The following is a 16,063-nucleotide window of genomic DNA, read 5'->3' as shown; positions in this document are numbered from 1 at the left end:
GGATGGGAAATCCAAGGCCAGTGATGTTGTGCCATGGTAGATCATTGGGTGGGACAACAAAAGACACATTCCTGTGGCTGCTTCCCTCTCAAAACCAAGGCTGTCTGCAAGGACCTGGGCTGTCTTGTCCTACTCACACCTGCTAAGGATAACATGATCTATCTCCAGCAAGACCAGGGATCCTGCAGCATAGTAGATGCTGAGGTCTGAGCTTGATGGGAAGATACAGGAGTCAGCTGAGTGTGGGGAAGGCATGTGGGCTGAAAGAAAACAAATGACCCTTAAAAAAGCTCGGACAGTTTGGCTGCCACTGATACCCCAAAACCAAGACATGAATGGTCTTGAACAGGAGAAGCTCCACACTGCCTAGACCTTCTTTTGAAACACTGCCCCTGTATTGAATCCCCACCACAGCTCCCAGGGGCAATACCCAGCTGTGTTGCAGTCATTCTCAAGCAATTTTGCTGAGGAAAACTGAGGCTAGCTCACTCCCATGGAAGCAGGACTTTCCCTCTCTGTCTCAGAGCTTTGCTGAGGTACAGATGGGGGCGTGCCTTGGTATTCAATTAGCAAAACGATGTAGTTCTTCATCCTTCTCAACTACCTGCCTGGAGGGCTGCATCGCTATTGGAAGCCCACAGCTAAGGCAGACATAGGAAATCCACTGAGAACAAAGGAAATATGCCGAAGAGCACCTCCAGAGCCGAGTATTTTTCCAGTTCAAGGCAAGCCAAATCTACTCTGGCATCTAGGTTTAGAGACTTCCATCCCACCCCTGTGTAAATGTAATTTTTTTGAGGATTAATCCAGATGGTTATGAATGACCCTATTTACTGGGTCTCTGCTATGTCTGTGCCTCCTAAGGCTCTCTGGAAAAGTAGTAGTTTTCTGAGGCACAGATATCCATAAGGTAAACTGCAGAGATGAGCATCACTGAAAGGGGCAATCTTGAGAGCTGCCAGGGACAGGACTGTTTTGTTGGGAAATGAGTCAGCTGGAGCTGTCATCTGGTCTGGTCCTTGCTCTTGTCTTTGCTGCACCTGGATCTGTTTTCAGGAAACACCACTCCTGTCCCAGCAGCACCAGGACACTCTGCTCTTGCCTGGCAGGGGAATCACAGACAAACAGGAGGTGACAGGTGGGAAGGGAGAGAGGTTATGTGGAATGCAAAGTCCTGTCCTGTCCACTCCAATCCTGGGGAGAAAGTGGTGAGGCTGAATGAGGCATGGCTCAGCTCCTGACCAGAGCTTGCAGCTTTCCAGGAAGCCCCAAGAGTTGTGTGTCCACAGGACCTCTGCCCAGAGCCATCCCATAGCATCCAACCAAGTCTGTTCAGTGCCTTCCTTTGCTGCACACCACACAGCTGTGTGCTTCAGCTGGCATGCCCACTGCCTTTCGTCCTCCACTTCCCTCCAACTAGTCACTCCCATCCAGGCCTCTTTTACTATTTAGCTCGTTGCTTTCTGCCCCATGTTTTTCCCCCTAGCTGCCCTATATGGTTGTGTCCTCTGTGCCCAGTGACCAACACACCTCCCCAGCTCTCTGCTGCTTACTGTGCACAGGACACAACACAACGTGACCTTGTTCCTGGTTGCAATGGCAGCAGCAAACCCAATGAAGAGGACTGACAGCATTTGCATCATCTGCTGTCACTGCCCAGAAATGTTTCTCTATAATGTGGTAGGCAGACTCAGTCACAGCATTGCTTAGGCTTCTCATCTGCAGCAAACTCCCTCTGCCAGACTGCTGTGTAATGGCATTAACCATCTTCAATACAAAGCCTTCCTCCCACCTCTTAGAGGTTTCTACCCTGCTCCTCTCAATCTCCCCCAGAACCTGGATTTTTCCTGTCTGACTTGGGTCTCTCTGCCTTGTCTTTGTATCTGCTGAAGTTCCTAGGAAGATCTGATTACTGAAATCACCATTCTTTTTCTTCCTCTTCAAAATTCAAGTTCATTTCAGTGAAGAAACACCAGTTTACAGCTGAGGCTCAAACTTGCAAGGAAAACAGGTGTTTTTCTCCAGATGCTTTGTCTATCTCACAACTTGACCATTTTGGTTCAAACTGTACTGGAAAAGCTACCCTCACCTCTTGCCAGCACGGCCTCAACAGTCTTAGGAATGTCAAAGTAATGTCTCTCACATTGTATGTACTCAACTGACGCACCTTGGAAGTGCACAGGGCTCCTCATTCCCCTTGCAGTACAAGAATGTGCTCAGGCCTCTTCTTTGACCAGAAGAACATGAGTTCTCATTGTTTGTCTGTATGAAGGCACACCAAGATTTGTGACAAATCTCGTCTCTTCAGGCCTCACTGGATATGACCTTTGGCTTACTACCAGTTTATACAGCAGTAACAGGGCATGTCCATGGGACTCCCCTGTCTTCACCCTATCTCCAGTTTTGATTTTATCAAGAATCTAGATTAATCTCCATCATGATGGATTCAAAAAATAAAGAAGCTGGGTTTATTCATAAATGTTTTCACATTGATCTCTTCCCCCAATGCAGTTTCCTCACACAGCATCATCTCCAGGAGGAAAGTAAGTGCACAGATGCTTCCCATGGCCCAAGCTGTGTGCAACTCGGTGGGTAGGGCTAAGGACACGTTCCTAGCAGGGTGCACACTGCCAGGCAAAAGAACTGGCCAACCCAGTTGAATAGAGCAGCCTACACAGAAGAAAGTGTTTACAGCACCTGGTTACTGGAGGTTTCAAAACACAGGTTGCCCAAACACCTGAAACTATGTGTTAATGCAAAGCGCATGGATTCTTGGCTCTAGGGGGAAAGAAAAACATCTTAAATACACCTACACAAGAACTGTGTGTCTGATGCAGAACTGCATCAGTTGTTAATACATACACAGGCAATCTTCCATTCAGCAAGAAGAGCAGCTGATTATGCTTAATGATGGGAGAAAGCCACAGTGGTCCAATGCTTGACGTGCTCCCTTTGCTTCCCTCCTCACAGCAGGGAAGCCTGAAAGCAGGATAAAATCCTTTACAGGCTATTTGGAAAACACAAACACACTCTGAATTAGGAGAGGGTTTAAAGTGCACACTTTTATTTTCTTTTACAAAGGATATAATAAGCAAGTTTGGTTTTTCTTTCTTTATTTAAGAACAAAACCAAAAATGTTGTTAAAACATCTACATAATTATCCTGATACTAGACCTTATGAAAGATACTAAGTTCTTTTTTAATAGTAAAGCATGGTATTCTTAAATTATATTAATACAAAGACATATTAAAGGACTCAAAATCATTACTACCCAGCTCAGAACTGCAGCATCCCCTTGCTATCTTTTCCTTTCACTTGCTAAAACCCATCTATTTTTGACATAGTTTCATACAAGCTAAGTAGGGTATTTTTGGGGTGGTTTTTTTTGGTTTTTGTTGGTTTTTTATTTCTCCCTGTAAAGGCCAGGTTAACTCCAATACCAGTGTCACCTAAATCCCTGCCCTTACCAAAGAATTTGGGAAAAGATTTTCACTAAGTCCTTCAGCATTTAATAAGTTTCTGCTCTGTGTGAATATCTGTGGTTATTTTACAAGACATGAGATTTTCTTCTAATGTTATAAAATTAAAATATCTCTTCCTTTGTTAATAACCCTCAAATTTGGTTCTGTGCTGCAGAATTTTCTTCTTCTCTGAATAAAGAAGGGAGAGTTATCACAGGGTCTTGTGAACACACCACTAAAGCAGCCCCTACAACTTGTGGTTTGTCTGCTGTAGAGCTGCGAGCACTGAGCATTTCTGCTGAGAGCATATAATGTGCTGAAGAACACCCTCTTGGCTTGATAAAGCAAGCCTGGGAAGTTAAGTGTGAAACTTCCTGCCTTTCACAATGTCCATTTAAATAATATAAGCAAAGCCTTATATTAAAACTGTACTTACTATTTAGCAGTATAATACTCTCTCACTGAGATGGGACTGCAAGGACATCTTAAAGAGTTTCAAAAATGCGAACAGGGAAATCTGTCCCATCTCAAAGTTAATACCTATCTATATAAAACCCTCCCCTCTTTCATTATTTCCCTTTCCCTATCCCAAATAAAAGGCTTCATATTGAAACTGGAGCTGCTGCGTTTCTTGACCTGAGTCCTTTTCCTTTACTCTCATTTAAAAGATTCCTTCGATACCACACACATAATATTATATAGAGCAATATATTTAATACCTGTGTATATATGCTTCATGGGAGGGGTCACATATATACACACTAAAACAAGTCTGGTTACAAAGTACTGCAACACCACAGACCAGGTTATCATATCAGGGAAAACAAGAGACACTTGATGCAACCCCCGTGACCATGGGCTACCTCACCTCACTCTCACCCTCTCCCTATCTCAGCCCCAGCCTGAACCTCTGAAGCCCCACTGAGGAGCTCAGCTCTCATTGCAGAGAGAGGGAGAGGAGACAACGACCCACTCTGTAACCTAAACAAGTCATTGCATGAGAAATCATGGCTCAGCGAATGCTAGAGTCACACTAGAGATGCAGGTTTGTTTTAAAAATAAAAAACACATTCCAGTGTCCCCCAGTCCATATTTCCTTCCTTGGTGTCTCTGCCCAAGAAGAGCAGAACAAGATAACCCAGGAGCTGATGCCTGTCTCCTCCCATTTCTGAAGCTGACCACTCAAGCACAAGGATGACAAGAAGGTACCGAAGGTACCATAGCTACCACAAAGAATAGAGGAGAAAACACAGCACCTGACCACTCAAAAACTGCCATGTCTGATACTGCTCATAGCAAACCAGAGACTACCAACCATATTTTAAGGGAGAGGAAAAAAAGCTCAGCAGAAAAGTTGTTAAGTTGCCCAGGAAGGAGGCTGAGTCACCATCCCCAGAGGTATTTAAAAATACATGTAGATGTGGCACTTTGGGACATGGTTTAGTCTGCGACTTGGTAGTGCCAAGTTAACAACTGAACTTGATAATCTTTGAGATATTTTTCAACTTAATGATTCTAAGTGCAGAGGCACCTGCAGTTTACTTAGAGCACACCATGTCTCTGGAAAGATTCCAGACCAGAATGCAGAGAACTCTCTGCTCCAAACCTGGACCCTATGCCTGTGGAGCTGAAGCAGCCTCCTGAAGGCTAGTTTAGAAAGGTGACAGCTGTCCCACACCATCTCCACATCTCCCAGTTTTCACATCCCATCTCTCCTGAAGTTCTGAACCCCAAGGATATGGGAGCAGAGAGGAATGGGAAGACACAGCAATGCCAAAGCACCAAGCAGTTCATGGCCAGACTGTATTCACCATGGATATAGCCCTACCAGCCCCAAGGGCTCTGAGATTGCTGTCCTGGGAGACTCCGTATGAGAAAGACATCCCTGATGAAAGCTGGGAGGGAGATATGTTTGTGTTTGAGTGGATGGTGCATTCCACGCATGCAAAACTGCAGAGCACAGCTGGACTGCAGAAGATAGAAGGAGAGGAAAACTCAGGACAGGGGACATGTTTACTGGTTGCAGGGTGAGACTGACAGAAAGGACAAGGCTGGCATTCAGAGCAGTACTGCTTCTCACTGCTGCCACTTATAAAAGCAAAACACCTGTCCCGGAGTTCAGCATTACTGGTTATCTCAGGAAAGCACACATCAGGCAGCACAGGAGCAGGCCATGGCTGTGCCACTCACTCTCCACCACTGCCCCTGCTCTCAGTCTCAGTTGCACTGTGTGTCTGCAATCTCCCTGCCCTGGCTCTGAGAAAGAGGAGGCTGGACTTCTGGTACTGGTAAGTGCTTCCAGCTGGATTCCCATTAGCTAAACATTGCCCATGCTGCACAGTGGTGTCCTTATAAATTGGTCCCCACCCAGTTCTTCTGGCAGTGCAGGGAAAAAATGCAGCTTTAAGTAACCAGAAACACATGCCAGTTAAAGAGCAAGAAAAGAACACCATTACCTCCCTCCCTCCCTCTCTTCAGGACACAAGGCAACACAGAAACACAGGCTCCTTTTGGTGACCACCTTCCTTCTGACTGATACTGCTGTGTGGACTTCAGTGACACACAGTGTGTCACAGACTCCACTACACCTCCTAGATAGGTTGTTTCACTTGCACCAGTTACACCAGCCAAACAACCCCACCAAACTATCTGCCCTGAATACCTGCCACACACCGAAAAACACATCTAATGAGAAGTCACCAACTTGCTTTCTGAGTACAGTCAGCTGAAGTTTGAAGTCACCTCCAACCTTGTTCCTGCTGCTGCAAGCAACTTTATTACTTTGCTGCTTTTACCTTGCACTCCTTATAGCACACAGCTGTTATTCTCCTCAGCATAAGGGCCTCAGGGCAATATAGACAGCTGGAGCATAAGCCTAGATGTTTTAAGCCAAATCTAGTGGTTTTCCTTCTTTGCACCACAATTCCTATTTCTTCTGGTACGAAACTCCCAGAAGAGCAGGAGGGCTGCAGTAGAGTAAGTGGGGCTTAGACTGCGTCACTGAGAAAAGGAACATATGAAATTCATGGTCACTTTTTCACCAGATTTCATAAAATCGTGGAATGGTCTGGGCTGGAAGGGTCCTTAAGATCGTCTAGTTTCAATCTCCTGTCATTTAGAAGGACACCTTCCACTAGACCACATTGCTCAGAGCTCTATCCAATCTGGCCTTGAACAGTTGGGATGGAGCATCCACAACTTTTCTGTCCCTCTCTCTCAACTTTGTCCTCCAGACCTCTGCAGTCATACTCTGAATTGAAAGACAGAGGTATGACACAAGGAGAAATTCTCTGATTTGCAGCCCAATACAGACTGAACTAATTCCTTTGAATGAAGGACAGTGAAAACAAAAAGATGAAGTGGAAGGAGAATTTGGGGGAAAGGAAAGAGAAAAGATGAATCACAAACTCAGTGAGCATGGCGTTGCTGGCCAACGAGAATCAAATTTACAAATTCATTCACCACTAATAAATCATTGTCTCATATTCTTAAAACAAGAAGAAAAATTTCTCTTTGTGAGACACAGATCTCGCTCTCCCTGCTGCTGCCACTTGGAAAACCCATCCTGTATTTCTGCAGCTGACAGACTTCCCCCAGCTCACACTATACATCGTCCCGCAATAGGAAGTTGTATTTCCCGAAGTCATCATCCCTGGGGCACAGCAGCATGTCCTTGCGAGCTTTGGCCAGTTTCTGTTTCAGCACTTCCCTCCGGTCCAGCCACTCGGTCAGCTCATCCTGCCCATGGGCATAGCGACACTCCTCTCCCTCAGGACAGGCCTTGTTCTTCTGGAACCTGCCAGAGCAAGGAGCACAGTCAGGAGGGCTCGCCCAGTACAGGGGTTTGAGCTCCCAGTCTGGGATACTCGATCAGGACCCACTGAAACATGCTGTGAACTCTCCTTTTTAAGGGTGAGCTGATTCTTCTACAAACCCATGTGCAGGTGGGAAAGACATCAAGGCTGGGAAAAAAACAGAGCAGCAAAAAGAGCAGTGGCTACAAGGGGATTTAGTCAAGAGCACAAAAAAAAAGTGAGCTGTAACTGGATCAGCAGAGATGAGGAAAAACCAATGCACAAGAGAGGAAATGCCACGTAACCAGCATGAAAGGCAAGAACCTTCTTGCTAACTAAAGTGGCATTTTTAACTATCAAAAGCGTTCTGAAGGCACCTTAAGGTGCTGATTCAGAGGGCATGAGACATTCAAACCATTTAATAAAGCACCTGGGATTCCCCCAAGGACTGGCCCGAGGAGACTGTTCAGTAGCCTGAGTGCTGACAGCACGCTGGCTAAGAAGGGCACAGGTACAGACAGGAAGCTCTCCTTTCCTAAAGACAAATGCTCAGAAATGTGTTTTTACCCCTTAGTATTGTGGCTGAGCACCTCTGTGACCCAACAGCCACCTCACCGTCACCCAAACCTGTCATCTCATCCCACTCCTCCTCCATGCAGAAGTCTCCGAGAACTCTCTGAGAGGATGAGGAGGGATGACAGAAGCCCTGGGCCTGTTGCCCCATCCCTGCAGCAGCGACACAGGAGGGAAGTCAGACAATGGTACCTCTCACAGAGTCGGAATTCACCCATGGGGAAGCGGTAGCTCCAGCAGCTGGAATCACTGTCTGAAGTGAAGACCTTCTCCTTGTGTTTCTCCGACTGGATGTGCTGCTGCCATTGCTTCTTGCTGTTGCTGTTTTTCCCACAGAGCCAGCAGTGGTAGCCCATCTAACCAGTGCAGACAGGGAAAAAGGGCCAGTCAGTGCAATAACATCCACATCCATTGGCCTTCCCTGTGCCAGTACTACCTCTCCCCCTCTCCTTCCAGAGCATCCTGGAAGCCCCACTCAGTCTATGACCACTCACACTTCTCTGCCGTATCATCTTAAGGGAGTTGTGCTGACACTGAAGGGGAACAGAGGAGATGCTCTGCCGGAGTTTATCTATGGCTCAAACAGGCTTAGGGAACAGGGCAGCTCAGTTCATTGACATGGTCCCCCTGCCCCTGATGATGGCCCCAGTGGGGGCTCACCACAAGGTCCCCAGGTTCACAGGCAATGCAGACAGACCCTTCTTCAGCAGCAGAGACCCTTACACCAGTACCACCTCTGGCATAAGGAGACACATCTGCCTCTAGTTTTCCAAGGCTTATGTGCCAGCTCTTCTCCAACTTCTCCCTCTTCTGACAGGCGTGCAATGGTTTTGCCAGCTTGCCCAGGAGCAGGCAGGAACCCTGGAAAGAAGCTGAGCTCATGCAAAAGGGAACCTAAGGTAAACTCCCAATGACTTGAAGATTAACAGAAAAGCCACTGTAGAGCCTTGCTGACCCCAGGTTGATCTCTTCTCACCTCAGCTGTACTGCCCCTGCTGTGCTGCTCCAAGCTGTCCATTTAACCTACGTTAATACAGGCTCTGTTCCACCAGAGCAATGCAGTCCCTGCTAGCCACACCTGGAGCACAGGAGAGAGGCAGGCTGGCAGCACTGAGGAGGAGGAATGAAGGACAAGAGATCAGCTTATTACCATGATGTCCGCATAGTCAGTGGGCATCTGGATCTGTTTCTCCCCTTCTCGCGAGGTGAGTGGTGTTCCCTCTCCAGGCTTCCCAGGATTGTGTTTCTTTAGCCACATGTCATAGGTCTGCTGCATATCTAGTACTGCACAAAGGCAACACATGAAGCCACTCAGACAATCTCCCACCCTGTGCACAAACCATGAGAAAAGGACAAATGCTGGGGCAGCCCTTCCCTCCCCTGTCCTGTGCAGCTGAAGGCCCTCTGGCTTCAGTACCAGACTGAAGGCCTGTGCCCCATGCCACCTCCTCAGATAAAACCTCTGGGAAGAGGAGCCAAATTCACACCACACCACCTGGCATGGGGGGTGTCTTCTACCAGTCAAGGAACAACTGTGACAACAGCTACACAAACTTTTCAGAAAGATGGCAAAGTGCTGCAAGATCTCCTTGGAATTCACCCCACAAGATGATTCTCCAACAGGCCTGATTCTGCTTGACCTCAGAAGACATCTCATCCAGCCAGGAACCCAAGGCAGGGCTGGTTTCAGATCCATCTCTTCCCTCTAAGCACAAGCTTTACCCTCTGCACTAGAGTGGGAGGAGAGCCCCTAAGCAAGCTGGCCACAGGAAGCGATGCAGAGGGGAGGAGGACCTAATGATAGCTTACTCTAAGTTCAAAACCTGCCCAGAAAACTGCAGTCAATGTCTCATGGCTTTTGATTTAAAAGCCACTCAGCATATTTCTGGGAAGGGAAATTTGAGGTGGAAGCTTTAACTAGACATCTGCCTTTGCAAGATCAGCTCCTGAGAGAGGCTATGGAATAGTAAGTGTTTGCAGACATCGAAATGATGCTCTAACTGTGATGCATTAGTGATTTACTCCTTGTTAAATGGGTAATTGAGGAACTTGAGGCAACTGGGGATAATGAATGCAAATTCCCCCAAACTGAGGCATCACTGTGGTTTGAAGATTCACCTTTGTGCTTGAGGAAACACACCCAGTCTTGATGTGCATTAAAGGCCTCAGCAATAAAATGCTTTGAACTGCAAAAAGTAGCAGTTTGGCTCAGCAGGGAGAAGGCCTCTCCACAGAACCATATGCCATATTGCACAGAACCAAAAAAACTTAGGGCAGGCCTGAAACCCTTCAGGGTTTCCAGCAGCTCCAAGAGAGGTAGGTGACACCTGGACAACTGGCCCTTTTTGCCCCAGCTTCCTGTTGATCTGAATAAACAAGGATTTCACCACAGAGCTGGCTGTCTAGGATATGGGCAATCTGCCAACTACTGCCCAAAAGGTAAGCCTGCAGAATTAAATACAGACAAGTTCCTCCACGAAGGCACCACCCAACGATGTTCTCTTTCAGGATCTCAACTCCACCCCTTTGAATACAATGCCGTACACAGGGAGTGCCACAGCCTGAGGACCAAGAGATATGAGCAGAAAGAGCCAAGGCAGATAGAAGACAGACAAGAAAGATACAGGAGCAGCTACAGGCCAGGACTGGTGCTTTGGCAAGGCTCCATATGAGCCAGGCCTGGGACATTACAGGCAACTGGAGGGACAGTACATGGTGGATTCAAAAGTGATGCAGAAAGAGAGGGCAGCAGTGAAGCAATGTAAGACAAAACTATTGTGCACTAGTCCCACAGCAAGGGACTCAAGAGATACATGCACATTTAAGAAAAGAGCAGCTGTAGACACACCTGACCCATAAGCCCACTTAAACTCACAGCAGAAGCCTTGTCCAGCTCCATCTCTGTTGTCAAGAATATGTCTTAACAGACCCTCCAGATGCCCAAATGTTCTCTTCCCTCTTCCCAAATTATTTGACCCACATTTCTCCCACTCACTTTTATTTTCCTTCATGAAAGTCCACATGTCTCTCTCCTCAGGGCTGTGGGCAAAGGAGCAGTTGCCCACATACTGGCATTTCCTGCCATTCTGTGCATGGATACACAACTGTTAAAAGACAGAGAGAAAAATTTAGCATCTGCACAATCAGTCCTTGCCAGAGGGGAAAGTGAGTTTGATAACCAGCCAGGGCATTAAATTGCACAGGAGATGTTGCAAACAGGACACTTTATATATCATTAACTCATTATTCTTTTCCTCGGTGTCCTGATGACATAAACACACAGGCAGTTCACCAACTGTTGCCATCTCCATAGGTGACTGGATGCAGAGTGACTGCAGGGAGCATCCTGGATTGACCCAACAGTGTCTCCTGCTGATCAAGCTGCTGGTCACCAAAGGTGACTCATTCTCCTGCCATCTCTGAGTGGGTGAAGAGTGGCCTTATGGATTGCTTAGACCACACTGGTGCATACACAGCTATCAACAGCATCATTGCCCGAGAAAATGAGAAGCTTTCTAAATATCATATTTACTGATCACCACTTCTCCTCCTGTCCTGGCACAAAAGGAAGACCTTTAATAGCGTAGGGGGAAGGAGTTTTCTCCTTTCAGGGAAAAAGGAAAGGAGAGGGAGAGAGAAACTATCACCACATTTGGGCCTGGGCTTGGAGGCTGGATAGCTCTAATTTTCTTCACAGCACCGTGGCTTTTTTCACTGAGTTCTTAGTTTTGCTTTCAAAACCTATTGTGAACGAGTTTCACAATCTGAGGTGGTACAGTCACAGTGAAGCAGGGGTAGACTTCTCCAAAGCATCCCGCCTCTCACCCACATTGAGAAACCCTGACGTAAGGGGAGTCTTAAATTTCATTCCCAAACTCTTTGCCAGCCAGAGATGTATTAACAGTTCTTGTCACGCATTAGCAGCAACACTGGAAACTCGCATTTGTGCATAGAGCGATTTAAACGGGTGCTGCTCCTTCTTCTGCTCCATCTTTTTGCTGGATATATTTTGCTGCTATCAGTCTGTCCTTACCTCCCATCTCAGCCATCATGTGCTTTTCTCCCTGACAGGGCTTCAAGGGAGCAGCCCTCCAGGCACTGCACCATGGTGGAAGGGAAAGGGACGGGACACCTGGCTGTGCTGGGCACGGGGCTTACATCATATTGCTGTGGGAAGTTACGTATGGAAGGCAGTGGTCGGACTGACACCCACTTCTTCTTAGCTTTGGACATCACCAGCAGGACACGGCGTTCCTTAGTCCAACTGAAGAAGAGAGAATAAATCAAGAGAGGCATAAGGAAGAGGAGAACAAGGGTTCTTTACCTTAGAGACCCTTAAATATTGAGAAATGAGCAGGCCCTCCTGTCCAGCTTGTCCCTGAACTATCTGGCTGTTCCTAGACATGTACATCTGTGATGGAGAAGCCACAAGAAGGCTGTTTTAGGAGGACTTCTCCCTGTACATATTACCTATTTCCTGGGGTACCTCTTTTCATAAAGCCACAAAAATCTCCCTCAAATCTCATATGGCATCACCACTGATTATTAAATAGCTGCATTCCACTCCTTGACACAGCCAATTCTTGTGCAACCAGATCCATGAAAAACACTTGGGAATATTTGCTGCTCGAAAGATGCAATAGAAATGCAAGTCATTACAAGCATTGCCTTATGAACAGTGCCTGGAAGTATTTATTCTCCTGCAGCTCCAGCAAGGGATCACCAGGAGATACTCTGAGCAAAAACCCCAGCTCTATTCAGCAGCTGCACAAAGAGATGTTATTTTTCCCATCCCAGGAAGCAATCCTCACCTGCTTACTTCCTCCAGAAACTGCTCCTTCTGTCTCTTCCTCAACAAAAGTCTTATATTTACAATAGGAAGTAAGATTGTGCCTTTGTGGTCTGTGTAATGGGAAGAGAAGTTCTATAAACCCTTCCATCCTATCCCTGCAGGCTGCCTGGGTGAGAGAGGCCAGTTTCCATGAACAGTGGCTTCCCAGCCAGTACTTCTCTTTTAGGGGGCTTGTAAGACAGATGGGGGACAAATTTTTTTTATAGAGCCTATAGTGTTGCAACAAGGGGTAATGTCTTGAAACTAAAAGAGGGTAGATTCGGACAAGATATGAGGAAGGAATTTTTATGATGAAGGTGGCACAACCCAGAGAGGTGGTGGATGCCCCATCCCTGGAAACATTCAAGGTCAGGCTGAGCAACCTGATCTAGCTGAAGATGTGCCTGCTCATTGCGGGATGGCTGGATTAGATGACCTTTAAAGGTCTCTCCCAATCCAAACTGTTCTATGATTCAATGCTTGTATCACACCAAACACTCTCATGGGCTGTAAGGAGTCAAGAGGTGCAAACAGACATGACATGCATCAAATGGAGCAATCAAAGCAACGAAAGAGCCAAGGGAAACTAATTTAAAAGGAAGCAGAATATCTTAAATCACTGCTAATTGTGACCTGACAAACATCTGCAAACAGCTAAGAGGATAAACATGTGCAGAGGAGAACTCTGTGCCCTTGGTAAGAAGAAATGATAGGAACTGGGAGAAAAGGGAATTGTGGGAGCTGGACTGTCTGTGCCAGGAGTAACAGTCTGCACGATGCTGGCAGCAAATACACTGGCAGCAAATAAAGAGAGGAGGAAGCCAGAAAACAGCTGTCTGCAATGTCTGCTATAGTGACAAACACCCTGAGCAGTGAGAGGCTGCTAGGAAACCTTACAGCCTCTTCCAAAGATGCCAAATGAAGCCAAATGGAGAAGGTAGGATGAAAAATTCCTGCCCTTGAAGAGGGGTAGAGGGAAGAGAAGGTTGAATTGCTCACCAGTGGGGGGCTTTGGCACTACAGTACTTGAGGTCTTTATCTGGCTCCACCAGCTGCCCGTTCCTCCAGCACTGGCCACACACAAATTTCATCTGGAGGTCAAAGGTGCTTGACGTGGGAGTCCGGGGAGAAGCCTGGGGAAAAGAACCACAGCCTGAGATGAACAGAGGCAAAATGCACCCCCCAAACCTGCCACAGAGATGCTGGCAGCTCCCTGCATGCCTGTGTGCCAGTGACAAGCCAGATTAAACCACCTCTCCTTTGCCAGTATTAGCTGGTGGCCTGAGGAGATACTAGACAAGAGCAAAACCACTGCTTGCTTCAGCATCATTTCTGGGGCTTTGACATCTGGCCAAAAGCACAGACAGCCTGGCAGCTTCCAGCACTGACCAGGCCTGGCTGTGACATCCCTGCAGCGTACATCCGTGTACAGACAAGCTCTCTGAGACCTGCCCCAGAGCTTAATCCCCTCTTTCCTGCAGGGAGGGCAATCCATGTCCCCCTCTGCCTGTTGGAGAGGGCCTGGCCACACAGATGAGCGAACCCCTTGGGAGGAAGCTGGACCATATCAAAATGCAGGACCCAAAACTCTTGCTTTTGGCCCAAGAACCTTGTGTCACATCCAACATTTGACACAATGAAGTCAGAGCTGGGTCCTCTTGTTGATATCATTCCAAGACTTTTCTGGCTAGTTCCTCTCACAGTTCCTCTGCACTGGGTTTCACAAGCAGTTAAATCACAGTCTCTAGACAGAAGTACAATGCACATATTTCATATCTTCTCAGCCATTGCACTTATTGCCCCCACCCCACCTGAGAAGGCTGGTTTGGGATTATGACTAACAGACTGTGGAGAAGGAAAAAAAGTTGGAGCCAATCTCATATCACTGCTGCCTCATGTTTTCTGAGCAGATCTCTGGAAAACTGTTTGCATCGTGTATCACCACTGGAAGACGAGGCTGATGTCTCCAGGTCGTTTCCAAACTGAAGAACAAAGCCGACTGTATGCCAGTGGCCCTGGGCACAGGAGTATGTGAGAGTACAAGAGAACACCTGGTCACCAAACTGGCCATGAAGCACAAAGGTCACAAACAGCCAAACAATTCTCTGACTGTCTGCCACATCAGCAGCCTGTCCCACTTGCCATGCCTTGACTTTAACCCCAAGCATCTCACAATAACCAGACATGCAAGCTGTGTCTCTGAAGAGCAGGTTTCTGCCAGCAATTGATTTAGCAGCAGCATGGAGCCTGGCTGTGTCCCTTGGTGAAGGGAAAACAGCAAGCACAGACAACACAGAATCAAAGCATTTCCCAGGAGACGCCACATCAGCTATCAACTACCACTCTGCATCCTCCAGACCTAGTCTTTTGGAGAACCAGAGCTCACATATAAAGGGTCCTCTGTCACTGTGAAAAATGGAGCTGAGATCTGTGCTACCGTGGAAGGCAGTAAGGTGCCTCCCTCTGAGATATATGGCCTTTGAACAGTAGCTTTAATCTCCACTTGGTCTCCAAAGGAAATTCCACTACAGCTCACTACTGGCTCATCAAACCTACAGGCCTACGGTAACAAAATGGCACTGCTGGCATATTCCTTTTTATCAATCCCATGCTATCCTCTTGGTGACATATCTCTCAGCACGGCCAGGAAGCTTTGCTTAAACCTACTAACCCAGCAAAACTAAACACTGAGTGTCTCCAGAAGGGACAAGAGATTAGAGAGTAAGAAAATATCTCTCAGATAGTTTCGGTAATCTAGGCTGCTTTTTCCACAAATTCTTAAGCAGAAGAAGCCCCGTGCATTTCTCCATCTGAGTCATGTACACTGCTGGTCAATCCAGTGGGCATGTGTGCTCCCAGGGGATTAGGAGCCAAGCAAAAAAATCAAAGCAGCTGCTGTTAATGTTACATGACTGTATTTGTAAAGGCAAGACACATACCTGGCAGGCTGCTGATAACCAACAGTGTGGAAATTGTATCACATGAGGCTATAGCAGACCAAGCCAGGCAAAAGTGCTGTGGGCTACGGCACCGCCCCTTGCTGTGAAGCCAGACAATATAGTGCTAGCTATGCACCATGGCAACCAAATAAATACAAGTCTCTGGCACGACAGCTCCACTTCAGGCTTTGCAGAAAGCCAACAGACCCTGCATGGCCACTCGTGCCTCTCAACTTCAGGAACTCCTCTCAGCGATACTAAAATGTTCTCTGGAGGAGCCACTTGCCTTAGGGACTATACAGGTTACTCAGCCACTTAACTGAGTGAGCAGTACCTTAGGTGCAAGTACTCCTTAATGGAGACCTTTTTTCCCTCTCCATACTTAAATTGATAATTCTGTGGTCAACTTTCATGAGGGTTCTGGTGCTGGCTAGGGGAATAAAAATAAGACAGCTCTTGAAAAC

The 16,063-nt window shown here is 47.0% G+C and overlaps 1 protein-coding gene across 1 annotated transcript in view; it reads right to left on the bottom strand.

Moving 5' to 3' along the window:
* Nucleotides 1-3,042: 3,042 nt before the first annotated feature.
* Nucleotides 3,043-16,063, bottom strand: part of ZC3H7B (zinc finger CCCH-type containing 7B) — a 49,937-nt gene continuing 36,916 nt past the window's right edge. The window contains exons 18-23 of the mRNA XM_066320091.1: nt 13,660-13,793; nt 11,988-12,093; nt 10,825-10,933; nt 8,980-9,113; nt 8,022-8,185; nt 3,043-7,258 (exon numbers count right to left, since the gene is read on the bottom strand). Of these exons, the coding sequence (XP_066176188.1) occupies nt 7,066-7,258; nt 8,022-8,185; nt 8,980-9,113; nt 10,825-10,933; nt 11,988-12,093; nt 13,660-13,793 (840 nt within the window). The 3' untranslated portion in view covers nt 3,043-7,065. The remainder of the gene's footprint in view (nt 7,259-8,021; nt 8,186-8,979; nt 9,114-10,824; nt 10,934-11,987; nt 12,094-13,659; nt 13,794-16,063) is intronic.

This window comes from Sylvia atricapilla, chromosome 5 (assembly GCF_009819655.1).
Source record: "Sylvia atricapilla isolate bSylAtr1 chromosome 5, bSylAtr1.pri, whole genome shotgun sequence".
NCBI lineage: Eukaryota > Metazoa > Chordata > Aves > Passeriformes > Sylviidae > Sylvia > Sylvia atricapilla.
The sequence above is the reverse complement of the archived record's forward strand: the minus strand, read 5'-3'. Positions and strand labels throughout refer to the sequence as shown.